The 27,673-nt window shown below is 35.8% G+C and overlaps 5 protein-coding genes across 5 annotated transcripts; all 5 read left to right on the forward strand.

The window, feature by feature from the left end:
- The first annotated feature begins 2,007 nt into the window (after positions 1–2,007).
- Positions 2,008–2,424, forward strand: LOC141634916 (putative mitochondrial protein AtMg00310). Its single transcript, XM_074446691.1, has one exon. The coding sequence runs from the start codon at positions 2,008–2,010 to the stop codon at positions 2,422–2,424; it is 417 nt and encodes a 138-aa protein (XP_074302792.1).
- Positions 2,425–8,206: 5,782 nt separating this feature from the next.
- Positions 8,207–8,955, forward strand: LOC141649499 (pathogenesis-related protein STH-2-like). Its single transcript, XM_074458206.1, has one exon. The coding sequence runs from the start codon at positions 8,268–8,270 to the stop codon at positions 8,751–8,753; it is 486 nt and encodes a 161-aa protein (XP_074314307.1). The 5' UTR covers positions 8,207–8,267; the 3' UTR covers positions 8,754–8,955.
- A 2,284-nt stretch (positions 8,956–11,239) lies between these two features.
- Positions 11,240–11,770, forward strand: LOC141635226 (putative invertase inhibitor). Its single transcript, XM_074446701.1, has one exon. The coding sequence runs from the start codon at positions 11,240–11,242 to the stop codon at positions 11,768–11,770; it is 531 nt and encodes a 176-aa protein (XP_074302802.1).
- An 8,857-nt stretch (positions 11,771–20,627) lies between these two features.
- On the forward strand, positions 20,628–21,495 carry LOC141649555 (pathogenesis-related protein STH-2-like). Its single transcript, XM_074458259.1, has 2 exons — positions 20,628–20,884; positions 21,002–21,495. Exons 1-2 carry the CDS (start codon positions 20,695–20,697, stop codon positions 21,295–21,297), a joined length of 486 nt encoding a protein of 161 aa, XP_074314360.1. The 5' UTR covers positions 20,628–20,694; the 3' UTR covers positions 21,298–21,495.
- Positions 21,496–26,633: 5,138 nt separating this feature from the next.
- Positions 26,634–27,448, forward strand: LOC141649613 (pathogenesis-related protein STH-2-like). Its single transcript, XM_074458313.1, has one exon. It carries the CDS (start codon positions 26,725–26,727, stop codon positions 27,208–27,210), a length of 486 nt encoding a protein of 161 aa, XP_074314414.1. The 5' UTR covers positions 26,634–26,724; the 3' UTR covers positions 27,211–27,448.
- The last annotated feature ends 225 nt before the right edge of the window (positions 27,449–27,673 follow it).

Consider the following 27,673-nt stretch of genomic DNA (forward strand, 5'->3'; position numbering starts at 1 on the left):
ATTATATTGCTCAGCAATTGGCGACAACCAAGAAGCTGATTTTTTGCGCTTATAATGAAAAAGGGTAATAAACAAATTAATATTACGTTTCCCTCTACAATTGCATTTTCATAACTAATATATGTACTTGTTAATAATGATGATGTCTCTTGATGTAGGACTCATTGGGTGCTAGCAGCCATCATGCCGACAAGGAATAAAGTTTTCTGGTTGGACTCTTTACATCATCAACCAAGCGAGACTTTTAAGCACTTGATTAATATGTAAGTTTATAATACTGATTTATTTATAATAACATTTTCAATTTTTATTTATAGAAAAAAGCTCTTTCATATTTTTGCCCCTAAAAATTAGTTTCGCCTCCTTTTTTATTTTTTAAAAAAGGGCCTTTGAGAAGAAAAGAGCAAACGAGCAAGATCAACCCACGAAAGATTCTGATGTTGGCCCTGATTTTATTACGATAACAGGGGTACGTGCTCAAATACAATAACATTAAGTGCAAAATCTGTGTTTAATACTAATACAATACCTAAAGTTCAAGATTCTCGATGTGAGCCTTCTCTCGTCCTGCTTTTTTTTATGTAATAATAGGCCCCTCGCCACCGATAGCATACAATGTGGATACTACGCTTGTCGGTTCATGTTGGAGATTATTAGGCGAAGATATCTCGTTATTCCAGAAAAGGTTAGTAATAATTTAAACATGTGTTTATTACTTTTTTTTAAATTAGAGTTAATGTTGTCTTGCTTGCTTTGCTATATATACCATAATGTCTTCTCTTTGTTTTTTCCGCAAAGATGCAATCAACCCGTCACAACAGATTGAGCAATACTCAAGTATAGATATAGACGAGGTAAGAGACATGTGGGGCAACTACGTCTTAGAATATAGAAATGCATGATACTCCGAGTTTAGATCAACTTATTAGTAAATTTTTTGTTGAAGTTAGGGAATGATTAGTTCATGTAAATTCAACTCCTTGTAAGTATATATATATATATATATGATGCAAATTTCTTTTTGTGGTTGAATTGAATCTATTGAGTTCGATGAACCCAAATGTGATTTATCTTTGTCTTTGGTATATGGTGTCACGACATATGCGGGTTTTTGAATGACATGAAACAAATTTAATTTTTCAAAACATTAGGAGTTCGTAATAAAAACGGTTACTAAAAAAAACCGTTGTGAATACCTTTCACAACGGTTAATAAAAAAAACACCGTTGTGAATGACATTCACAAATACCCGCGCATAATATTCAACAACAGGTTTTAATCGAAGAACCGTTGTTAAAAGTCTTCACAATTTTGGAGGTAAAGTTACAACAACGGGTTTTAAACTAAGAACCGTTGTTACTAACAAGTTCAACAACGGATATGTAGCATAAACCCGTTGTTAAAAGACTTCACAATTTTGGAGGGAAAGTTACAACAACGATTATACATATGACAACCGTTGTTATATTATTCCCTCCAAAATTTTGAAACACTTTCCACAACGGAGAACACCCAACAACAACGGCTTTTAACCGTGGTGAATACTTTAGACAACGGTTTCATTAAATAACCAAACCGTTGTAAATACCTTCTACAACGGCCGCTTTAACAACGTCCGCTTTTTGTTTTTACAACGGTTTTTACCCGTTGTTATAGGCTGTATCTGTAGTAGTGAAGGGGACGCGAGAGGTGAGGCGAAATCGTGTGGCAGAGGGGATTGAAGTAAGGGTGGTGGATGTACAAGAGAAGTATTTGGGGCTCCCGACTGTGGTAGGGCATTCGAGACAGGTAATCTCTAAGGTTATACGAGACAAGCTTAGTAAGAAATTACAAGGATGGCGGGGAATGTTACTCAGTAAGGCGGGTCGGGAAATATTGATAAAGGCAGTTGCCCAATCAATTTCGACATATGCAATGAGTGTCTTTAAACTACCGGCTAATTTTTGTGATGAACTTCGATCGCTGGTCTCAAACTTTTGGTGGGGATCCGAGGGTGGAAAGCGTAAAATGCCTTGGATTGCGTGGCACAAATTATGTTTTCCGAAGTCTAGAGGAGGACTTGGGTTTCGAGATTTTAATAAGTTTATATTGGCCTTATTGGGAAATCAAGCTTGGAGACTTATGACGGAAGGGAGATCGTTGATGGCACGGGTTCTAAAGGCGAAATACTTCCCAAATACATCCTATACGGAGGCTGACATTGGTGCCAATCCAAGCTATACATGGCGAAGCATTTGGGAAGCACGGGATGTGGTGAAGCTGGGGGCTCGGAAGCGAGTTGGCAATGGGAAAGATACGCGTGTATGGAGTGATCCGTGGATACCGAATACGAAAGCAAAAAGAGCCATGTCACCGAGAGGAAATAGCAATGAACAAATGCGTGTTGAGGAATTGATGGTGCCGGGGGAGAGGCCGTTGGAATAAGGCTGTGGTTGAGGAGCTGTTTCTTTCATTTGAAGCGGCCCGGGTTTTGAATATCCGCTTAAGCAGCTCGGAAGGGCAAGATGAATGGTGCTGGGACCTGACGAAGGATGGGGAGTATACGGTTCGAACGGCTTATTGGGCACTAGTTGATGATAGTAGTGAAATGGTGGAGCAGTCAGACTATACCCGAGAAAAGTGGTTATGGGGGCAGATATGGAAAGCCCCGGTTCTACCTCGTATAAAGGTATTTGTTTGGCAACTTTGCAATGACGCTATCACTACGAAACGAAACATAGCTAAAAGGCTACGTGGAGTAGATGATGAGTGTCCGATCTGCCAGTGCAATATGGAGACTAGTCTTCATGTTGTATGGGGATGTAACTGGGTTAAGGGGATTTGGGAAGGGTTGGGGGTGGAAGTTTTGAAGGGAGAGGGGTTTGAGGGGGTGAGGGAGTGGGTGGAGGCCGTGATGAGGGAGTTGGGGAGCAGCGAGAGGGTGAAGTTTATGACGGGTCTATGGGCTATATGGGAGGCAAGAAATAAGGTGGTATTCGACGGGTCGAGGTGGAGTATGGATGGTGTGCTAAGACGGGTGGGTGAGTTGGTGGATGAAATGAGGGGGGAGGGTTATGACCGCGGGGAGGACGAAGGGGGGAACGGAAATGGAGGCGTGTGGAGTAAGCCTAAAGTAGGATGGTGTAAGGTGAATGTTGATGCGGGATGTATGGAAGGAAGGGGGATGGGGTTAGGCGTGGTGAGCAGGGATGATGGTGGGAGAGTGATGTGGGCAGCCACGAAGCAAGAGCAGGTTGTTCGAGAACCGCAACTCTTGGAAGCGGAAGCTGTTTTGTTGGGTCTAAGCGTGGCAAGACGGAAGGGATTGATGAAGGTGGAAGTGGAAAGCGATTGTTTAAGCGTAGTTCACGATTTGAAGAAGCGTGTCCGAGGTCGAAGTGATTTGTTTCTTATTTATGACGATATTCTTTCCTTATGTTCTTCTTTTGAGTCAGTCGAGTTCACTTTTGTTAAGCGGAGTTGTAATCGAGTCGCTCATGCTTTAGCTCACGTCATACCATGGTACGTTGGTACGCGTGAATGGGTCGAGGACTTACCTCAAAACATTGTTACTTTGGCCGAGTTTGATCGTGATAATATGATTTGAACCCTTCTGGGTTTCTTCAAAAAAAAAAAAAAAATTTAACTACAATATATTAGAAGGGAAATATATTAGACGAGAATATTATAGAAGCCAATATTCCGTATAGGGGGAAAGATGAGCGGGAAACTTGAGCGGGAATATCTGTGTTATTCTTTTAGTCTATAGGGGATGTGTTTGACTAATCCTACATCAAATTGTCAGTCCATTTATGACATCCATAGACCCAACAAAAGCAATCCGACCTAATTGACCCGACCAAAAAAGGCTGGCCCGAGACCTGAAATTAACCTGAACTACATCACCCGAATGTGACCTGAAAACCCGAATTGACCCAACCCGACCTGAAATGAACCGAGCTTTCTTGACCCGTAACTGACCCGACCCGAAAGTGACCCAATCCAAAACCATCCAACTCGAAAATGACCCCGACAAAACATAACTTTAATTGAGCTCAAAAGATTTGAAATGATTTTTCCTCTCTTTTCCATTGACTCTGCTTGACCCAATCCGAAATAACTCGATCTGCTTGACCCGGAACAGACCTGACCAACAAATCCGAAACAGACCTGAAACCCAAAATGATCCGACTCGGCCCGAATTAACCCAAAATCACTAAAAAACCCGAACTAACCCGACCTAATTGACCCGTTTACCAGGTCTAGTCATCCATACTCTATGACTATAAACCGTTTAATTTAGCAACAATATTGAAAATGATATATATAGAGCTTGACCTTCTAGAGATCGATGCCTTCTTAGTTCTTATTCAACAAGGGTTGCTCATGCTTATGGCAAGAAAAGTCTTCAAATTAATAATCTAATAGTATTTCGAAACCAAAGACCATTCCTTATGCTTAGTAGTCAGTACACACCATCATGGACTGATTAATCATCAAAAAAGAGCAATTTTTTTTTTTTTTTTTTGTCATTTCTATTTTAAAAAACTAATTATGTATTGAGTTTAATCTCGGCATTATCACCCATTCCCCCTCCAGTTCAATCATTTTAGTACAGAGTACAATTTAAACAATTCGGAGTATGTTTATTCCTCCCAATTAATATTTAATATTTATTTTATTTTTTCTTCATAAAAGAGAGTAAATGTAAACTATTAACAAAAACAGGGAGTAGAAAAATTTTAAAATTGTAGATTCTCTTCCTTCCAAATTTATCTTCTTATTGACTTTGCAAAATGCAACTTTAACTCTATTCACCAATTATATAAGGGTGGTGCTCATTCATCTATGAGTTTTACTCTTTTAAGTACAAAAATAACCATTTTACCCCTTTTATTTCAACTCCCCAATTTTCAATTTTCCCCCTCTACACCCTCATTTTCTTTTTTGTTTCATAATCAATAAATCTCATTTCGTCTGACCACCACCACCACACTGTCGCACCACCCAGACCACCCCGTGAACCACCTAAAAACGTAGTATTATACGAGAAAAAAATCACTATTCGGATAAAAAAAAACACCCATAGCAGTCGTTTGTTCACCACTGAACATGTTGAAATCCAACAAACCGACTTCGCATGGCCAACAACATTCAAAGCACATGCATACAATAATCCGCAAATTGATGATAAACACATACAAGGGGATCAAATTAATGATATACACGTACCATCCCTAAGCAGAAACCATATAAAAGTACTCGAAAGTAGAAGGCAGCGACCAAGCGTATTACATAGTTTGATAATTTTATAATTTTTTCAAACCCTAATTTAATTTATTCAACTTAATTTGATACAAAACAATTAGCAAAACTAATGATGTTAGAATTCTTGTTAATATGATAAATAAAATCATTGATTAAGCAATTCGAGAGATTTAATTAATTTTGAGAGGAAAAGTAAAAGAGAGAATTTGTTTCTTTGTTTTTAGAGGAAGGGCAATGTGTGGAAAAATTATGGCAAAAAGTACATGATCGAGTAAAACTGGTCCATGAATGAACAATGACGTTATATAATTGGGATAAATTCCATGGTATCCCTGAAATTTGCATTTTTCCCCCAAATGTCCCTACTTTTCCGGAAAAATACTTTAAATGCACATATTTCCTAGTCACAATTTCGTAAAGCCGAGATTATTTTTCTAAAATTGTAGATCTCGAATAGACGAGATTCTTTTGAAACATTAACTGTTAAAACGTTTTAAGTTTAAGACGGAAATAAAATTTGTATTAATCAGATAAGCTCTTTCCATACATTTTTCAAAGTAATTCAATATTAAGAGGCCGGTCCACAATATTTGACGTGATGATAATGATGCATGGCAATTTACTACTTGGAATTGCACTATAAATATGAGACGAAATAGCAAACATTTGTATCAACCAACCTCCTTCATTTCACTAGCAATCCTCAATTCTTTTTTAGACAAACGTGTACTATTTTATAAAACTATAAAGACGAGATTACAACGTATATGATTACAACTAGGAAAAACAAACTTACAATACAAACATAGGGGAATTAGATACCCGAAACTACTAGAAATAGAATTAACAGAGCGAAAATTACAAGCCAAACTAACAGAAATTGAAATACGAAATTTCTTAAAAGGTGGATGATAGTAGTCCTCGAACTGTAGTAAGTCAGCCTCCTTCCTTTTAGACCTTTTAACTGCAACTTCATTAGAAGTAGCATTTCCTATGTACCTGCAAAAAAAAGGTAAACTATCAACAGAAACCCGCGATCTCTTCCTTGAATTAGCACCCGACCTAACCATTCGATCCCTGCGAATAGAAAGCTGCACCTTGCGACAACACTTCATGCTCGATTTTTCTTTGACTGCAACAAATTGAAACTGAACCAAGGATACTTTGCTAACCACAGACGTATCAGACGAAAGCCGTTTCTTCTTGGCAATATGCGAGTCAGCCTCCTCTAGACCCAACTCATCACTCTCAGACCCCAAATGCGAATGAGATAGTTGACGGTGATCTTCATGTAAAGGATAAGGAATGGGAACTGCTGCTTCCCTTGAAATTTCTTCATGGGGAGTTCCCGTCGGAATAAAATTTGTGGAGATAAGGGGACGAACCTTCAAGGATGACAAAGATCGTTGATGGAAAAAAACGAGATTCCTCCCAAGTAACAAATTCTCATAATCTTGGGACGACAAAATCAAACTATTATTAGGATGCTTTTTGTTGGAGAATAAGTATTTTCCATGTCTTGAGATAAAAGTATTGGAGGGATTAGTGTCATCCTTAGCTGGCAAAGCAGGATAAGCCTCATTAAGGCTTTCCGAGCTGAAAATAAAGCTAGAACCAGAACCAGTGCGTGAAAGAACAGATTTTCGAGTCCATATTAATTTCGAATCACTCACAAAAGGGATTTGGAATCAAGAGCGTGTTGTAATTTCAGCCAGAGAAGAAGAAACATCATCTGCAACCAAAGGAACGCTACTACAAGACGCTTCATCCAAAACAGAAGGGATTACAAACTTATTAACCACATCATTGGCTAGCAAAGATTTCTTACCTTTCTTGACTGAGCCCAAAGGGTTGAAAGGATAAGAGACTCGTTTCCCATTAACATTTAAAACTAAAAGGTCAGCCAAACAAAGGAGTTCCCGATTAACATCTTTGTTATGCGGATCAAATTTAACAGCAAGTTCAAAGTCATCAAGAGCCTCGTTGAGAAGATTCAAATGCTTAAAAGACAAGCCTCTACGAAATAAGGCTTTAACGTTACTCGGATCAAAGGATAAGACGAAAGTGCTGTAACAAACAGCCCGATTATACTGAGACAACTTTAACTCACAACCTGCTAAATTAAGGACAAGGGAGAGGCGGAGGGAAGTGGCTACAGTCAGTCATGCGCGGGTGGAAGGCCTAGGAAACATAAGAGCTTAAGCGCTTGAGTGTAGTGACGAGCAGCCAAGACGAAATTCCCTTCCCTAAAAAGAGAGTTACCCCTATCTTTGACAAGATGAACATTGGAGATAGAAGGAAACCCCAATTCCATAACCAACTTAGCAAGGTCATCAGTACCGTCGACACCATCATCCACCACAACCACCAAATCACATAAATTAAGAAGAAGGAATTGATAGTCCATCTTAGAAAGCAGAAATTAAAGGCAGGATTATACAAACAACAAAACAAAGCAGGAAGATCCTAAATCCCAGGAGAAGCCAAACTTTACGCACAACCACAGAGGAGAAACGCAAGACGGAATTCAGATCAAACACAAAACGAACTTAAGACCAAAGAGCAAATACCAAATAGGATGGAAAAACTATACTGAAAGAAACAAGAAGGAAACCTGCTGATCACAAAAGCAGCTTCACAGTTGATGCCGTTCTTGTTTAGTTCAATCAAAGGCTATGCTCTTGTCATTGTCATTCCCCCCTTTACTGACGATTTGAGCGATAAGATTGTAAGGATATGACAAAAGTCGCAAAAACGATAGACTGAGGAGGGAGAAGGGCTCTCGCCGGCAACCTAAAGAGATCGATGAGATCACCGGCGAGAGAGGCGAAGCGGTGTTAGAGGCGGTGGTAAGGCGGCTTTGAGATTTTTTGGGGATTTTATTGGGATTTTTGGGGATTTTTTAGGCGGTGGTCTTATCTCTCACCTGCATCATGTTGCCGTTCTACAATCTTAGCAATCCTCAATTCAAACATCTTCTTATATTATTTCTTCATTTAGCCTCTTAACAAAAATCGATAATGGGAGTTTCAACACACACAATGGTCGACTGCACTAGCCCTGTGGCCGCGGCTAGGCTGTTTAATGCTTTCTGCATTGATAACCATAATTTCATGCCAAAAGCGTTGCCCCATTTTGTGAAAAGTGTAGACGTTGTTCAAGGTGAACCTGGCACGGTTGGGTCTGTCAGACAACTCAACTTCCCTGAAGGGAAGCCCTTCAAATACGCGAAAAATAGAGTGGATGAAATTGATGCAGGCAAGTTCTACTGCAAGTACACCACCATTGAAGGTGATGTCCTTCGCGAAAACATAGAATATGTAGTTCACGAGACAACCTTCGAGCCATCAGGGAACGGGACTCACTACACGATGGTGACAAACTACCACACAAAGGGAGATTTTGTGGTAACTGATGACCACGTCGCAGCTGGAAAACAGAATATCAAGAACATGTTCGACACTGCTTCCGAATACCTCGCTGCCAATCCTCACCTATATGCTTGATTCTTGAATTGTCGGTCTGATTAATCAAGGATATGATATGGCTATAGAGAATAAGATTTGAAATGATTTTTATGCGTGTGTTTTGTTGCTTTTGTAACCCAAAATATTGGGTTCTCTTTATCTGGTGTTTTGTTTCATTTTCATGTGAGAATAAAATGTTTCATTATAATAAATGACACTATATGTGAAAATATTGTGATTTGTTTCATTTTCAGTTTTTGTTCACTTGAGAATAAAATGTTTCATTATAATAAATGACTATTTGTGAGTTTGCTTTACTTTTACTGATTGTGTATGTGAAAATGTAGTACTACATTGTGGTATCACAAATTCTCATATGTAACGGACATTTTCCGTCAGAAGCACGTGACCTCTCATAAGTTGTAGGTGAGAGAGCAAATGGAAGAGACGTTGTGAGATGTCACAAGCGAGACCTTCTCATCTGGTACTCCGGTATATATGTATATTTTCCTGTTTTAAAGTTTAGGCTTTACACCGTTTAGGAACAAATAATACCATCTTGATCAGCCTATCTATGGACTTAGGTTTTTCGAGTGTACTTGTTTCGTTTCTTGTTCCGCCCGGAATACCTATATTTTTCGAGTTAAGATCACCTGTCCCATTTTTATGTCCCATCTTGTGTCCCATTACCTTAAGATCTTGACACATCACACTTCAAATGATAAAAATGGCAATAATAAATAACAAAGTGTTTATGTATCATCATTAGAAGTGATGGGACACGAAATGGGACAGAGGATCTCTATTGATATTTTTCTCAATGGTTTTTCTTTCTCTCACTCTTACTCTCCTTTTTTCAAAAAAAAAAATTCTTTAACTAGCCATAACATTTGGCTAATATAAGTTTAGAAAACTGTAATTTTTTTTCAACTCAAATTTCTTATAGAGACAATTAGACCTGTCAAACAGGTCGGGCGGGCCGGGTCCCGGGTCGGGTCAAAATACGGGTCGGGTCATACGGGTCACGGGTCGGGTTAGAGTCAGAATACGGGTCAAGAAATAATTTTTAACCCCTTTTTTAAACGATTTTTTTAATTTAAAAAATAAATTTTTAAAAAGTAAAATATACTTAAAATTATTATTTAAATCATATTCATCATATAAAATAATTATATTGATATAATTATTAAAATAAAGTTTTTTTAATAATTATTTTATTATTAAGTATTATAAAAGTTATATAAAATTGATTTTTTGGTTGAATTTTTAATTTTAATTAGTAAATAAATAATTTTTTAATTATATTTTCAAATATAATATATAAATATTAATATTTTTAATAAAATTCATGATTTTCCCTTGACCCAACGGGTCGGGTCTCGACCCTAAAATAACGGGTCATTTCGGGTTCGGGTCAAACGGGTCGTGGTCGAAAAAATCGGGTTTGTAACCCTAAAAACGGGTCGGGCGGGTCGGGTTTTGAGTCGGGTCGAATTTTGACAGTCTAGAGACAATGTATTAGGAAAAATATCATTGCTTTAACTTGTAGACGAGAGTTATGGTCAGGCCAAATTTATTTCGTCCAAAATCTTTGACTGACTATAACTCTCAACTGTGAGTTAAAAAATCAATGATTTTTGCGAAAAACTACGGTTTTCTGAATTCATAGCCATGTGACATGGCTTGTTAAAAAAATTTCCGAAAAAGAAGGGTACTTTTAGAAAATGAAAAGGTTGAGGGATACCATGGAGAAAATCCTCTATCTTTAAAATTTTATTTTTTAATAAATCGAAATTTTGTTACTTGGCTAAAGGAAGATTTACAAGATTATAGAAAATTTCGTAAATCTTTCTTTAATTAGCTTCTTGCAGTGTGCCCTCAGTCTCGAGGCACGCATTAAAAAGACCGATCGAGTAATCCTCGGTATAATTGTACATATAGACTACAACCATGAATACATGATTGTAAATAGTACGATTTTGTACGTAAAAATAAAAAAGGAGAAAGTAAGAAACGTATATGAAAATAGGAGAATTGTAGCACCATAAATATTAAACTCGAATTTGGTCCGTCTTCTACACACGACTTATAGAGAATCGATCCATGATAGTATGTCACCGGTTCAATCCCTTCCCCGAGCTTCCCCATATATATTTTGGGCCACTGGGCCTTAATAAAAACCGTCTTGTTCGTCTAACTTCTTTATAATACAAATTGTGTTTAACACGGTAATCTTTTTTTTTTTAAATCATAATTCGGATCAATTTCCAATCTTGTTCTCCTCCTCCAAATCCTTCAAATATAGTATAGTAGAAAATATGTTTCGAACCATTATTATTGTTATATGATTCCCCAAATAAAAAGATCCATCATAATTTTCTATATAATATTGAATTTTCGAGTATCTTTTTCATAAATTTTGTATAGTCTTTTGTGAAAAAAAATTAATATTTCCGAAGATTTATGCCAATTTCCTTCATTATAAAAGGCACGTAAAGTAAATAACAATGTAACACTTCTACAAAATGATGCGTTACATTGTATCCCTTATACTTTTATTTTTATTCTTGTCTACCGTAGCAAATGCGGTCAACCTAGTCCCACAAACATGTTCAAAAATAGCCCAATCCGAACCAAATGTCAAGTACGACTTTTGTGTCAAGGCACTTGGTTCGGATCCTCGAAGCTCCACCGCTAGTCTCGAAGAATTGGCAGAGATATCCTTCAAATTGACTATATCCAAAGCGAAGTCCATTTCAAAATTAATTGGCAATCTTTTGAAAAATCCGAAATTTGACCCGTTTCAAAAGAATGCTTTGGAGGCGTGTCAAGAACTTTATGCGGATGTTCCGGAAGATATGGATTCGGGTCTTAAGGCTTTAAAAGAAAGAGATTTTAATACGGCAAATGTTGAAGTAAGTGGAGTAATAACTTCAGCAGATACATGTGAAGATGGATTTAGGGAAAGAAAGGAATTTTCTCCTTGGACTAAACAAAATAGTGATTTTATGGAGTTGACTGATATTTCTCTTGTTTTTACTAACTTGTTGAAATAATTGTCCAAATAATACTTGTGTAAGTCGGTTTAATAGGGTTATTGTCGCTTTTGTTAATGATTTAATGATGATTTGGAGTAAAATTTTGTTTTATGGAGTATGAGGTTTCTCCCTCCATTGTTTTACAATCGGATTAGTTGTGTTGACATAGAAAATACATTTAGATTAAGTTATAATCTTTGTAAATTCCATTGATGTAAAAATAAAATAAAAAATAACAGCATATCGCGTGAAATATATTCGTATATTATGGCTAGAGTACTTGAAAATAATATATGTGTATTTATTTAGAATCCCCTATATACTAAAAAAATGACACTTCTCCAAATAATCCCGCTCATTTTTCCCGCCTAAGTATTTCACATATCGTATTAGTTGTTGCCTTGTTGGCGCTGCTTGTTAACCTGACGACGAACTCATCCTACGCGCATACTTGTTTCCATTACTTCAATGTATATAGATGACTCTATCACTTGATTTTTCAGCAAACTACTCAAAAATGATACTACCTCAAAAAAACCAACAAAATTACAATACTTTCCTCACCCAAATCCCATCCTAACAATCACATTTGTGTTTTTTTTTTTGCACTGTTCAATATACCAAAGCGTCTTGCTTGTGACAGGCTAATTCCATCACAAATTGAAGACCTCTTACAAAAAGGGAGAGGGGACAAAGTGGGACACCTCCCATGTGCTTTCTCACTCACCTCTCATGGGTATTTTTTTAAGAGGAAATGGTATCCGTCACAAGCTTGTAACGGATATCGCCGTCTTCAATGAGATTTTGTGTCAATATACTGCCTCATATCTTACATAACTTTCCACTTTCTATCTTAACAAAGATTATTGGAAACACACTAACTCAATCTATAATTAAATTTGGACCAGACAAACATAATATATGTAAAAAAAAGACAATGACTTAGTTCCAAACAACTTAACGTGCATGACGTCCCATTTTTTTTTGAGTATGGATCCTCTCCATTTCCTTTTCTCTCCATTTCCTTCCATCTTATCTTTATAAAACCAAAAACATTTCAAGCATCCTCCTTAAGCCACATCATCCATACATGTTTTTATTTTATTTTTTAAGTAAAGGTGGGATCCATAGAAAAAAAACTGGAATTAATTGCTGAAAAACCACTATTTAAGTTGTAGACGTAAATGTTTACATTTATATTTTTTACACGTAAATATTAGTGAATAATAATGAAAAATAAATAATTTAAAACATAAATAATTCAGCCCAAAATTTTACTAATAAATTACACCAACTGTTAAAAATTCAATCCAAATTTTTATAAAATAATAAATTACAATAACAATTAAAATAAAGTACGAAAAAAATACATCAACTGATAACAATCAATATTGTTATAAAAATACTAAATTTAAGTTTAAATTAACCGTAAATGAAGTAAGAAATTAAAGAACAACATACTAGAATTTCCTTTTTAAAAAATAAAAAAATAAACTATTATCTCATAAATATATTCAGTCAGATATTATTTTTCTATATGACATGCATATTGTTTTATATACGGAGTACATTGCATTTAACATACTTTATACAATGTTTTAATATTGCATTTTTGCAGTGTTTTAACTATTATCATTATAAGAGAAATAGAGTATAAAATATTCATGTATTTTGGTTAATATTTTTTAAATGTTATGTAAATATTTACGACAAAGTTCTTAAAAATATGCCCGTGCAATTTTGCACGGGTTGAAAACTAGTTTTCTCTAATATAACAATATTAAATCATTATTCATCCTCCAACTCATCAAACAATTAACCGTTGGATCGTTTCAAAACGAAATCTTGAACGTTAATAAGAAATGGAAGGAAATGGAGAGAATCTCAATTGCATTTTTTTATGCTAGTAAAGTTGTGTACTTTGTAATTAGATTATGCAGAAATTGGTGATATTCAAAGCGTCTTGCTTGTGACGGGTACATTTCGTCACAGGCTGCAGACGGGGTAAAATCTGACCCATTTAAGACGAAAAATGTAACCATTTTACCTAAAAAGTTAACAGAACAATTTCCTAAGCTATAATAATTTGTCATTAAAATGGTCATATTTTGTCGTTAAAATGGCGACATTTAGCCGTCTCCAACTTGTGACTAAAAGTGTCCGTCTTCAATGAGAATTGGTGATATTTAAATAGTTTGAACTAATATTGAGTTAATTAAATAAATACTCAAAATAATAGCCCACCATACAATTAAATTTGTTCCACACAAACACTTTCCAAAAATAGAAATAAGGAAGGTATTGTGAATAAACGGAAAAAAAAAAAATAGAAAAAGTTATTCAGAATAGGAGGGACTCGAGGGTGTATGAGAGAAAATGTATTGACGTGGGATCTTGCTTGAGTCGGCTTAACTCTTAAGTAGCGCAATATATGAAGCTTTTAAAATTGTTACTAATATATGTAAAAAAAAGATATTAACGATCTAAAATGTGCATTGACAAAGTGTGAAAGGTAAATGTGAGTGTTGGATTTAAATAAGAGAGTATTATTTTACAAGCTTATTAAATTATTTAGTTGGGCTCCGTGTTATTGGGATAATCTTTCGCTCAAAATGGTCTTATATAAAACGGCTCTGTTTTGGCCAAGCACGACAGCCTCGTTTTGATACACCCATAAAAATAGGTGAATTGGAAAATCACATGATTTGGAAAAATGGGAGATGTTTGAAAAAAAGGAACATACATCGGATGTATTTCTTCACATTTTATTTGTTTTTGAGCATATCTTTATTTTTATTGTAAATTTTTTGAGCTTAATGTTTTACTAAATGAACTCATAAACTTTATAGTAAAACGCATAATTTGTAAAACAAAACTCAAAAACTTTATTATAATGCTCAGAAACTAAAAACTGGTGATAATACATCGGATGTATGATCCATTTACTGGAGATGTTTGGTTAGCCGATTTTCTTTTTTCCCATGAATAGAGACACAATTTAGCAATTTCGTTTTAATATTTTGTATAGTATGTGTTTGACTAATCCTGTGCTACATCAAATTGTCAGTCCATTCATGTCATCCATATCCCATGGCTATAGTCAATAAACCGTTTAATTTAGCAACAATATTGAAAATGATATATATAGACCTTGACCTTCTAGAGATCGATGCTTTCTTAGTTCTTACTTCTTACTTCTTAGTTTCTTATTCAGCAAGGGTTGCTCATGCTGAATTTATGATGGCCAGAAAAATCTTCTAATTAATAATCTAAAATTTCGAAACCAAAGACCAGTCCTTTATTCTTAGTATATACACACCGTCATGGACTGAGTAATCGTCAAATATGAGCAATTAATTTTTTTTTTTTATCATTTTTATTTTAAAAAACTATTTTTTTATTAAGTTTCATGTCGGCGTTATCACACATTCCCTCCACTTCAATCATTTTAATACAATTTAAAAAATAAGGAGTATGTTACTCCTCCGTCCTAGTCAACATTTTACATTTGCTTTATTTTTTCTTCATAAAATAAAGTAAATGTAAATTATTAACGGAGACAGGGAGTAGAAAATTTTGAAAAATGTATGTTCTCTTCATTTCAAATTAATTTTCTTAATTGACTTTGTTGGAATTTAAAAATGCAACTTTAACTCTATTCACCAATTAAATAATTGGGATAAATTCCATGTTACCGCTCGAATTTCCATTTTTTCATCAAATATCTCTACTTTTCTGAAAAATTACTTTAAATGCTCATATCTCTCTTAGTCACGATTTCGTAAGGCCGTGATTCTTTTTCTAAAATTGTAGATCTCGGAAAGACGACCATTTTGAAAAAAAAATTCATTTCTTGGATCGGTGATGCTCATTCATGGACGAATTTTACTCTTTTATGAACGTGAATTACCATTATACCCTTGCCATTTAACAAAAATTACAAAACATTTTAAAAAAAAAAAGAAAAAGAAAAAAGAAACAAAAAACACATCACACAACGTAACTCCGTGCCACCACCACCATGCTACCACCACCAACACCACCGGCCGACACCATCCAATGGACCGGTGAGTTGTCCCCACCGGCCACCACAGAGTGAACTGACAATCGCCGCCAAAAGACAATAATTTCAATAGCCCTAGTTAATTTATGTCATTCAATTGGTATATTTACAAAGTTTAAAATGGAATTATTATTTGATTAATATGAGATCTAAGATGTATAACTGATGAATTTTACTAAGAATTTGATTAATATGAGATCTAAGATGTATAATTGATTAATTTTACTACGAATTTGATTAATTTTGGGGAGGAAGAAGGAAAGGGGAAAAAAAAAGAGAATTTTCTTTAAAAAGAGGATGGAAAACTTATGAAAAAAAAGTCCATGAATAATTAAATCACGTACATGAAAGAGCTACTACGTTCCTGGATATGTGATCGAAAATAAAACCCGGTAAAAGTTTCTTGAAACGAATAAAATTTGACAAGTCGTAAATCCGTTCTAAGATGCTAGAAAACACACGATTTTTTTTCAAACTAAAGATCTCATAAACACGTTCCACTTAGGGGAAAAATCGCGGCTTTTTGATCTCGTATCTAAGAGATAAGACCAGTCAAACGTTTTTTTTGACAAAAGTAAGGGTATTCGGGAAAAAAGTGCAAACCTCCTGGATACAATGAAATTATACCTAAATAATTTCTTTTTCATTTAAAAATTATTTTTATGATGAAACTAAATATTTTTACTATGCTACCACGTTCTGTATTTTAAGTATAGTATTTAAATTTTGATATTGAAAGATCAAATTGGAAAACGTATTTATAAGTAAGATGACATTTTCTAATATTAAGATTAAGTGTCTCTCTTAAGAAAGCAATATCCGTCTTAAAATTAAAACCGATTAAACAACATCATCTGATGTATAATATATGAACTAAAATTAAATAAATAGAGAGGAGCTTTTGTTATTCCTCAGACAATTAACTTTTGTCTCACTAACTATTAAAACGCTTTAAATTTAAGACGGATGTACCCATATGGATGAACAATAGAGAAAGACCTAGCTAGTTGGGCCGATACAAGCCATCGGTAAGGGACAGCACAAGCCTTAGCCCTTAGCCAGGTGAAAAGCCAAGAGCACGTTCAAGACTTGGTCGTCGGCCGATGGATGCGTATATATGACAACTTTGTATTAAGATAAGCTCTTTGTTAAGGAAACTATTCACGCTACTTCTTCTCCAAGCAATCTATAAATCTTGTTATACGGTTTTGATATGTATCTCTTAGTTTTAGCTATAAGATCTTTTGTATATCTTTCTTTAGTTTAGTCTTTCCTATTTTATGTATAGTTCTAGCTCTAGGTTTAGGATATACATCTAGTATATAAACTCATGTAAATTGCTCTTTGTGAATATCAATACATACAATATATTTTCTCATCTTATATGGTATCAATCGCCTCGATCCTACACAATTCTCGTTCATGGCATCCAACGCTCTAATCGTCCCTACCAACGCCGACTCCACCATCATCTTCGTCAACCTTAACCAATGCAAAACCCTAACCACCACAAACTACACCCAATGGTCCTTTCAAATACGGTCCTTCCTCGAAGGCCTTGACCTCTTCTCCTATCTCGATGGTTCAAACCCATGCCCTCCCAAAACCACCGTCGTTGACAACAAACCCACCGCCAATCCAGCCTATTCCACATGGGCAAGGCAAGACCGTCTTCTTCTTGCCTCGCTTGTTGGAACCCTTGACAGTAACATCGCACCTCTTGTCACTGAATCCAAGTCTTCTCGTGAGGCTTGGATGACCCTTGCCTCGACCTTTGCCAACCCTTCTCGAGGTCACATCCTTCAAATTAAAAATCGCCTCGAAAACATTACCAAGAAACCCGATCAAACAGTCACTGAATATATGCACCAAATCAAAACTTGCACCATAGAACTTGCCCAATTAGGTAAACCCATGGACCCGGAGGACATCATCGCCAAAGTCCTTCGCGGCCTTGACTCAACTCATTATCGAGCCATCAAAGAAACCGTAGAAGCCCGTGATACACCTATCACCTTCGACGCTCTTCACGAAAAACTTATCCACCATGATCTCAAAAACCCTCAGACCACCTCCACCTCTCCTCTTCCTGTCACTGCCTTTTCAGCCACGGCATTTGCTGCCACCCCTCGCCCACCCTATCACAATCGTTATCAGCTTCGCCCACCACAACAACAACAGCCCCAACAACAACCCTCCCTGCTTCCCACTCCCAACTCTGATATCACCACCACTATTTGCCAATATTGTGGTTACAAGGGTCAAGTCTTCTTTAATTGTCGTAACTTCAAGAAAACACACCCTACTGTCACCATTACCCCATATGTTCGCCCCAATCGCTCTAATGGTCCGCGTCCTCAAGCTCACACAGCCACGGCTACCCCCTCCCTCCCTGACTCTTGGCTCGTCGATAGTGGCGCCACTCACCACATCACCAATGACCTGTCTAGCCTTGCTCTCCATACCCCGTACACCGGTCCGGACGATGTCATCATTGGCGATGGCAGCTCTCTTCCCATTGCCAACATCCTTTTTCTCCCGTCATCGTTGTCCTTTTTCTCCCGTCATCCTCCTCACCTCCCATCTCCTCCCCTCCTACTGACCAGCCTTCCTCCACTGACCCACCATCGTCCTCTGTTTCTGCTGCCACAAACCTGGTCTCTGCCACAAACCCGGTCTCCAACCACGAACCCCAACCAGAACCCCAACCATCGCCCTCCACTCCCGCTGCCTCTGAAATTGTCCCATCCCTACCAATACAACCCCCCATCCCTCGTGCTGTCACTCGTCTTAGCAACAACATCAGGAAACCCAACCCCAAGTATGCTAAACTAGCTATCTCCACCGACACCCACTCCCTTCCCACCACGACAAAACAGGCTCTATCAACCCCACGATGGCGTGATGCTATGCTCGAGGAATACAATGCTCTTTTACGTAACAATACTTGGTCTCTTGTTCCGTCTACTGATGCCTCTAATGTTGTTGGTTGCAAGTGGGTTTTTCGGGTTAAATATAATTCGGATAACTCAGTCCAAAAATACAAAGCTCGTCTTGTGGCAAAAGGCTTCCATCAGCGACATGGAATTGATTTTTCAGACACATTCAGTCCGGTAGTTAAACCCGTCACCATTCGGTTAGTACTCTCCATTGCTCTCACTCACAACTGGCCTATTCGGCAATTAGATATAAATAACGCCTTCCTTCAAGGCACACTTCACGAAACAGTTTTTATGTCCCAACCACCGGGGTTTGTCAATGACAAATACCCGTCCCATGTTTGTCGTTTACACAAGGCCATCTACGGCCTCAAACAAGCTCCTCGAGCTTGGTACACGGAGCTCAAGTCCGCTCTGATTGGCTACGGTTTTCGTGCCTCTATCGCTGACCCTTCCCTCTTTATTCTTAAACACAAATCTACAATCACGTATGTACTTGTCTATGTCGATGACATCCTCGTCACAGGGTCATCTTCATCCACGCTTGATGCTTTTATCACTAAATTTGCTGCCCGGTTCTCACTTAAAGACTTAGGATCCCTCTCCTATTTCCTTGGAATAGAGGTTACCCCTAATTCAGCAGGTCTTCTCCTCTCACAACACAAATACATTTATGATCTTCTTCACAAACATGACATGCTTGAGTCCAAACCCTCCACTACCCCCATGATTTCGCACCCTCCACTCGTGTCTAACACCAATACACCTCCCTGCGATGTCTCGGCCTATCGGTCAATCGTGGGCAGCTTACAATACCTTTCGCTCACGCGTCCTGATGTCTCTTTCTCGGTCAATAGGCTCGCCCAGTTTATGCAACAACCACAACTCACTCACCGTCTCCGCACTTAAACGGCCGCCGTTATCTTCATGGGACGATGCACCTTGGTTTACAGCTACACCGTCACACTCCCTTACAGCTTCACGCCTTCAGTGACGCTGATTGGGCTGGTGATAAGGATCAATTCGTTTCCACTTCTGGTTATCTTGTCTACTTGGGTCGAAACCCCATAGCATGGGCATCTAAGAAACAAAAAAACATTGGCTCTGTCCTCTACTGAGGCTGAATTTCGGGCCGTTGCTGCCACTACTTCGGAAATTTTATGGATTAAATCCTTATTAAGCGAACTCGAGTTCCAGTTTACGGCTCCGCCAGCAATATATTGTGATAATCTCAGTGCCACGCATTATGCCGCTAATCCCGTCTTTCATTCTCGCATGAAACATGTCGCATTGGATTTTCATTTTGTTCGACAACATGTTCAGGCGGGTTCTCTTCGTCTGTCTCATATCAGTGGCGATGATCAACTCGCGGATGCTCTGACTAAGCCATTGCCTCGTCCTCGTTTTGAAATGCTTATCTCCAAGATTGGACTTTTCTCTGGACAATCCATCTTGCGGGGGAATGTTAAGGAAACTATTCACGCTACTTCTCCTCCAAGCAATCTATAAATCTTGTTATACGGTTTTGATATGTATCTCTTAGTTTTAGCTATAAGATCTTTTGTATATCTTTCTTTAGTTTAGTCTTTCCTATTTTATGTATAGTTCTAGCTCTAGGTTTAGGATATACATCTAGTATATAAACTCATGTAAATTGCTCTTTGTGAATATCAATACATACAATATATTTTCTCATCTTATACTCTTCACATACATTTTTCAAAGTAATTCAATGTTAAGAGGTCCACAATATTTGACCTGATGATAATGATAATGATGCATGGTAATTTACGTACTACTTGTGGAATTTCGAATTAATACACTATAAATATGAGACGAAATAGCAAACATTTGTATCCAACCTCCTCCATTTCACTAGCAATCCTCACTTCAAACATCTTATATTATTTCTTCATTTAGCCTCTTAACAAAAATCGATCATGGGAGTTTCAACACACACAATGGTCGACTGCACTAGCCCTGTGGCCGCGGCTAGGTTGTTTAATGCTTTCTGCATTGATAACCATAATTTCATGCCAAAAGCGTTACCCAATTTTGTGAAAAGTGTAGACGTTGTTCAAGGTGAACCTGGCACGGTTGGGTCTGTCAGACAACTCAACTTTCCTGAAGGCCAGTTTAATAATTTTCTCTCTTTTAACTTAATAATAATAGCATATACATGTGCTACTTAGATAACGTGTTAAAATAGTTAAAAATATTTCTAACGAATAATGGGATATTATGCAGGGAAACCCTTCAAGTACGCGAAAAACAGAGTAGATGAAATTGATGCAGGTAAGTTCTACTGCAAGTACACGACCATTGAAGGTGATGTCCTTCGTGAAAACATAGAATATGTAGTTCACGAGACGACATTCGAGCCATCAGGGAACGGGACTCACTACACGATGGTGACAAACTACCACACAAAGGGAGATTTTGTGGTTACTGATGACCACGTCGCAGCTGGAAAACAGAATATCAAGAAGATGTTCGACACTGCTTCCGAATACCTCGCTGCCAATCCTCATCTATATGCTTGAATATTTGAATTGGTGTGTGATTAATCAAGGATATATGTTATGGCTATAGAGATCGAATAAAATTTGCATTGAGTTTTATGCGTGTGTTTTGTTGCTTTTGTAACCAAAATATTGTTTTTTTTTTTTTTGTAACGAGAGAACCCGCACCCGTTACCTTTGGTGTGTACTGGGTAAATCAAAATATTGGGTTCTCTTTATATGGTGTTTTGTTTCATTTTCAATTTTTATTCAGTTGAGAATAAAATGTTTCGTTATAATAAATGACTATTTGTGATCTTTGCTTTACTTTTACCGATTGTGTACGTGAAAATGTAGTACATTACTTCCGGTGTCACAAATTCTCAATTGTGGCGGACATTTTTTGTCACAAGGACGTGACCTCTCATAAGCTGCGAGTTAGAGAGCAAATGGGAGAGATGTTATGAGAGGTCACAAGTGAGACCTTCTCGTCTGGTATATATGTTGGGAAATGTGTCCTCAACAATAGTGCGATCACATGATTTAAATATCATTATTAAAACTCATATAAAGAATACGTAAGGGATGATTCAATTATATAGTCAACTGATCAACATTAATCGGTAACGATTGGCTTGCTAGAGTTTGACGTTACTGTCGTGGGACGGTGGTGGTCAGTTGATCCCTTAAGGTCACATCTAAAGGATGATGCCCTTATCTATAAAATTGATTAATTGTATGACGATACAAGTTGATCAATTCCTTAAAATTGAACAATTCAATTGTGAGAGAGAATATTTATATCTTATTAAAATGGGATTAAATAAGATTCGTTTTTAGTAATAAAAAGGCTTTATTACTAAATTTGATTATTGTTTGAGAAACAATAGAGACAAGAATGAATGGTTAATTATAATTACAAGATGTTGTGAATTATAATTAAATGACCCATTTTATTTATGTGATCAAGAATTACTAGTCAATTTATTGGATGTAATTTAATTAATTCATAAAATGATATTTATGTGATAAATATGTATTAAATTAATTAATAACATGTTATATTCTACATGTGACATGTTGTGTGACAAATGACAAATTGACAAAATAAAATGGTAGTCCTTTTTAAGAGGAGGACCGAAATGGTGGGTGTAGTAGTGGGTTGTGGTTATATTATTTTATGTGATAAGAATATTTTAATAAAAACCTACACTACCTAGGCCTTACACACCTATTTCTTGTGTAGACCAAAAGCAAAAATAAAAAGATGTCATGCCTTGGTACATGGACACCCCACCGGTTTTCCATATCAAAAAGAGAAGGATTTTGTTCTCTCTTGAGTGTATCATTCATTCTACACATGCAAATTAATTCATTCTTGCATACCTCTCTCTTCTATTCTCTCATCTTTCTCATAAACTTGAGAAATCTTGATTCAAATTGTTCAATGAGATTACTAATATTATTAGTGTAATATATGAGTATTAGTAATCAATTTTAAGGTAAACTACTAAACAAATATCTAGCACATATTATTTAGTAGAGATAAGGGATAATCTTGGGTGCAATCGAGAGGAGTGGCTTCTATACTTGAGGTCTTTGGAGGATCGTCCTAATACTCATCATAGCTCAAGAACAAGTGAAGGTAGGAGACCTTACTTGTGCCCATAAACCGAAATTAGTAATGTAAGGGACATTGTTTTCTTATAAATCTTTCCTTTTGTTATGCATGCACTAGATCTAAAGAACAAATAATTAACAAGTTAATTAGTTCACTATTAGAGGAGTCTAATAATAGGTATATGAACCTAACAAGTGGTATCAGAGCATAAGGATGTTGCATGCATAATCGGTTATTGTTTTTCCGAGTTAAAAGGTTAACATATAAAACTAAAAATTTGTGATTTATAAGTATAAGCCACGAAATCACCATGCATGTTATATATTCTGGTCCTAAAATATTTTTAGGTCATTTTTATGATTTATGGAAATTTATTGCTCATTTTAAGGATTTTTGGTCATTTTATTACATTTTTATGACTAAAATGGGAATTAAAATGCTAAAAATAGTTAAATTTCGTTTCTGACCTTGGAAATTTTATATGACCTCACATGCATATTTTACATGTTGTGTGTAAAAGGACGAGTTAATTTGATTAATATTTCATGATTTATGATTTTTATGAGATAAAAATGGAGTAAAAGAGGTAAAATGGTTAAAATTAGTTAAATTTCGAATTAAGCCATGATCTTTTAATATGATGTCACATTCATAATTTACAGAGAGTATGTAAATTTGTAGATTTAATGATCTTACTTAGCAGGATTTATGGATTTTTGAGTAAAAATGGCATAAATAGTGACTATTTTAGCAAAAAATTAGCTAAAACATATTGCATGGCTTGAGAAAATTATTTTAAGTTGCATTAATATCCCACTAATCAAATCTAAAGTTGTAAAAATTATTGGAGTAATTTTCGGATACTTTATGTATTTTATGAGATAAAACCGATAAAATGCAACTATATTTTCTCAAAATTAATTCGAAAATTTTAACCATGATTTTTGACATTATGAGTGTCATGGATTTATTCCAGAATGTTCAAAAATTTAAAATTCAAATTTTGAAACTTTTATGAATTAATTTGGATTTATTTCATAAATATTGTGTTTTTAAGTTCAAAAATGAGCATAAAATTAAATCAAGTTGAATTATTGTCAAAAATTTAGTGATGACTGATTTTTGAGTCCTAAAATGTGTTAGGATAATTAACTTGAGCTTAGATGTGATTTAAGTGTTAATTAGTGATTTTAAAAGGTTATTATCACGCATTTCCATGAAACCGGGTTATATGTACGACATAAGTTAAATAGGGCGATTTGGCACATGATTTTGCATGATAGATACATATTATAATGCTGCATATTTCAATTGTTGAATGTCTTTTATTTATATAATTTTGAATTATGTAATTTTATCTTAGTATGGCCTTAGTTTAATCAATATTACCCGCAATGAAAGGGAATATTGATTCGGTTGTAATTTAATGTGATCTCGTATCACTTTTATTTTTATTTTATTTTATTAGTTTTTCCATTTTACAAATGTATAATAGGAATAGCTTTGTATTTTTATTATTATTTGTAATTATGGAGCATCTTCAAAGACGGTGCCATTCGGAAAGGTACATATTATAATGCTGCATATTTCAAGCCTTTTAGCATGTTTAACTTGCCAATCTACTAATTTACGTGTTTGGTAAATGACATATTGAAACAGTAGATTGAGCTTCAATCTACTATTTTCCAATATGCTACTCCACCCAGCATAGTCACATTAGTAGATTGAGAAAATTGAATCTGTCAACCATTTATATATAGTTACAACAATCTATTAACCTAAATCCGCTAATTACCAAACACTATTATTAAATCTGCTAATTGAAACATACTAGTCAAACATGTCAATCCAATCTGTCATTTATAATCTGCTTGACCAATCTGCTTCTGCTATTATTAATCTGCTGAGTACCAAACAGAGCCTACCTAAAAAAAACCAACAAAATTGCAAAACTCTCCGCACTCAATCCCATCCTAACAATCACATTTGCTTTTTTGACACTATTCAATATACTCCTTATATTCTACATAAGTACATAACCTTCCACTTTTCATCTTAACAAAGATTAAGAAAATATACTAACCCACCATATAATTAAATTTGGAATACACAAATATACTACATCACCATACAATTAAATTTGTACCACACAAACATTTCCCAAAAATAGAAATAAGGAAAGTATTGTGAATAAACAAAAAAGAAATAAAAAGGGTTATTCAGAATAGGAGGGACTTGAGGGTGTATGAGAGAAAATGTATTGACGTGGGATCTTGCTTGAGTTGTCCTAACTCTTAAGTAGTGCAATAAAAATATGAAGCTTTAGAATTTTTACTAATATGTAAAAAAAAGTATTACTTTACAAGCTTATTACTTTACAAGCTTATTAAATTATTTAGCTGGGTTCCGTGTTATTGGAGTAACACAAATTCTCATTATAGACGGACACTATCCGTCTATACGTATAGACGGATACCATTTTCCCTCACAAAATACCCATTTGCCATAAAGTGGGAAGCACATGGGGGGTGCCCCATCTTGTCCCCTCTACCCATTTTATTAGAGGTCTTTACCCGTCTGTTCGTCCCACCCGTCTATACCAAGACCTGTTGTTGCAGTAATCTTTCGCTAAAAATGGTCTTATATAAAATGGCTATGTTTTGGCCAAGCACGACAGCCTCGTTTTGATACCCTATAAAAATGGGTAAATTGGAAAATCCCATAATTTAGAAAAATGGGAGATGTATGGTTATCCCAAATTATGGGATTTCATTTTTTTCTATGAATTTTCAACTCCTCCATAATGGAGGAGTTTAATTACCGGTTAATTAGAAATTCCTTTATCAATCTAACTCACGAATGTCAACCGAACGTGTTTTGAGCAATTCACATGAATTTCTCAATTCATGTAATTTCAATTCATGTAAATTGTAAGATTATGGAAAATTAATTCCCATATAACAAACGAATAAGGCCTAAGTAAAATAGAGATATAATTTATCAATTCCGTTTTAATATTTTGTATAGTATGTGTTTGACTAATCCTGTGCTACATCAAATTGTCAGTCCATTCATATCATCCATATCCTATGACTATAAACCGTTATAATTTAGCAACAATATTGAAAATGATATTATATAGACCTTGACCTTCTAGAGATCAATGCCCTTGTTAGTTCTTATTCAGCAAGGGTTGCTCATGCTGAATTGCTGATGGCAAGAAAAGTCTTGAAATTAATAATCTAAAATTTCGAAACCAAAGGCCATTCCTTCATTCTTAGTACACACCGTTATGGACTGATTAATAATCAAATAAGAGCAATTAATTAATTTTGTCATTACTATTTTAAAAAACTAATTTTGTATTGACTTTCATTTTGGCGTTATCATACATCCCCTCCAATTCGATCTCGTATGTAAGAGATATGATCAGTCAAACGTTTTTTTGACAAAAATAGGGTATTCGGGGAAAAACTGTAAAGCTCAACGAGACCATGTGAATTATACCTAAAGAATTTTTTTTCTGTTTTGAAAATTATTTTCAAGATGAAACTAAATATTTTTATTATGCCACCACGTTTTAAGTTTAAGACGGAAATAAAATTAGTATTAATCAGATAAGCTCTTTCTATACATTTTTCAAAGTAATTCAATATTAAGAGGCCGGTCCACAATATTTGACGTGATGATAATGATGCATGGCAATTTACTACTTGGAATTGCACTATAAATATGAGACGAAATAGCAAACATTTGTATCAACCAACCTCCTTCATTTCACTAGCAATCCTCAATTCAAACATCTTCTTATATTATTTCTTCATTTAGCCTCTTAACAAAAATCGATAATGGGAGTTTCAACACACACAATGGTCGACTGCACTAGCCCTGTGGCCGCGGCTAGGTTGTTTAATGCTTTCTGCATTGATAACCATAATTTCATGCCAAAAGCGTTGCCCCATTTTGTGAAAAGTGTAGACGTTGTTCAAGGTGAACCTGGCACGGTTGGGTCTGTCAGACAACTCAACTTCCCTGAAGGGAAGCCCTTCAAATACGCGAAAAATAGAGTGGATGAAATTGATGCAGGCAAGTTCTACTGCAAGTACACGACCATTGAAGGTGATGTCCTTCGTGAAAACATAGAATATGTAGTTCACGAGACAACCTTCGAGCCATCAGGGAACGGGACTCACTACACGATGGTGACAAACTACCACACAAAGGGAGATTTTGTGGTTACTGATGACCACGTCGCGGCTGGAAAAGAGAATATCAAGAAGATGTTCGACACTGCTTCCGAATATCTTGCTGCCAATCCTCACCTATATGCTTGAAATTTGAATTGGTGTGTGATTAATCAAGGATATGATATGGTGGCTTTAGAGAATAAGATTTGCATTGAGTTTTATGCGTGTGTTTTCTTGCTTTTGTAACCAAAATATTGTTTTTTTTTTTTTTTTTTTAACGAGAGAACCCGCAGCCGCTACCTTTGTTACCTACGGGTTAAATCCAAAATATTGGGTTTTATGGTGTTTTGTTTCATTTTCAATTTTTGTTCACTTGAGAATAAAATGTAACATTATAATAAAGGATTTTTTTTTTGTGAGCTTCGCTTTTTGTACTTGTCTTGTTGAATGGGTTTTTTGAGTGTACTTGTTTTGGTGTCCTGTTCCGTTTGGAATACCTATACTTTTGTCTACATTTTCATTTCCTCACTGTCACCTTTTTTTAAAAAATAAATCTTGAAGTAGCCATAACACTTGGATAATAAGAATTCAGAAAACTATATTTTTTTCA

Source organism: Silene latifolia, chromosome 1 (genome assembly GCF_048544455.1).
Source record: "Silene latifolia isolate original U9 population chromosome 1, ASM4854445v1, whole genome shotgun sequence".
Lineage (NCBI taxonomy): Eukaryota > Viridiplantae > Streptophyta > Magnoliopsida > Caryophyllales > Caryophyllaceae > Silene > Silene latifolia.

What these genes read in the sequence shown, in the direction of transcription:
- LOC141649613 (XM_074458313.1), top strand. Translation starts at nt 26,725, where the DNA reads ATGGGAGTTTCAACACACACAATGGTCGACTGCACTAGCCCTGTGGCC.
- LOC141635226 (XM_074446701.1), top strand. Translation starts at nt 11,240, where the DNA reads ATGATGCGTTACATTGTATCCCTTATACTTTTATTTTTATTCTTGTCT.
- LOC141649555 (XM_074458259.1), top strand. Translation starts at nt 20,695, where the DNA reads ATGGGAGTTTCAACACACACAATGGTCGACTGCACTAGCCCTGTGGCC. An exon ending in ACAACTCAACTTTCCTGAAG is followed by an intron (nt 20,885 to 21,001) that starts GCCAGTTTAATA and finishes GATATTATGCAG; the next exon opens with GGAAACCCTTCAAGTACGCG.
- LOC141649499 (XM_074458206.1), top strand. Translation starts at nt 8,268, where the DNA reads ATGGGAGTTTCAACACACACAATGGTCGACTGCACTAGCCCTGTGGCC.
- LOC141634916 (XM_074446691.1), top strand. Translation starts at nt 2,008, where the DNA reads ATGCCTTGGATTGCGTGGCACAAATTATGTTTTCCGAAGTCTAGAGGA.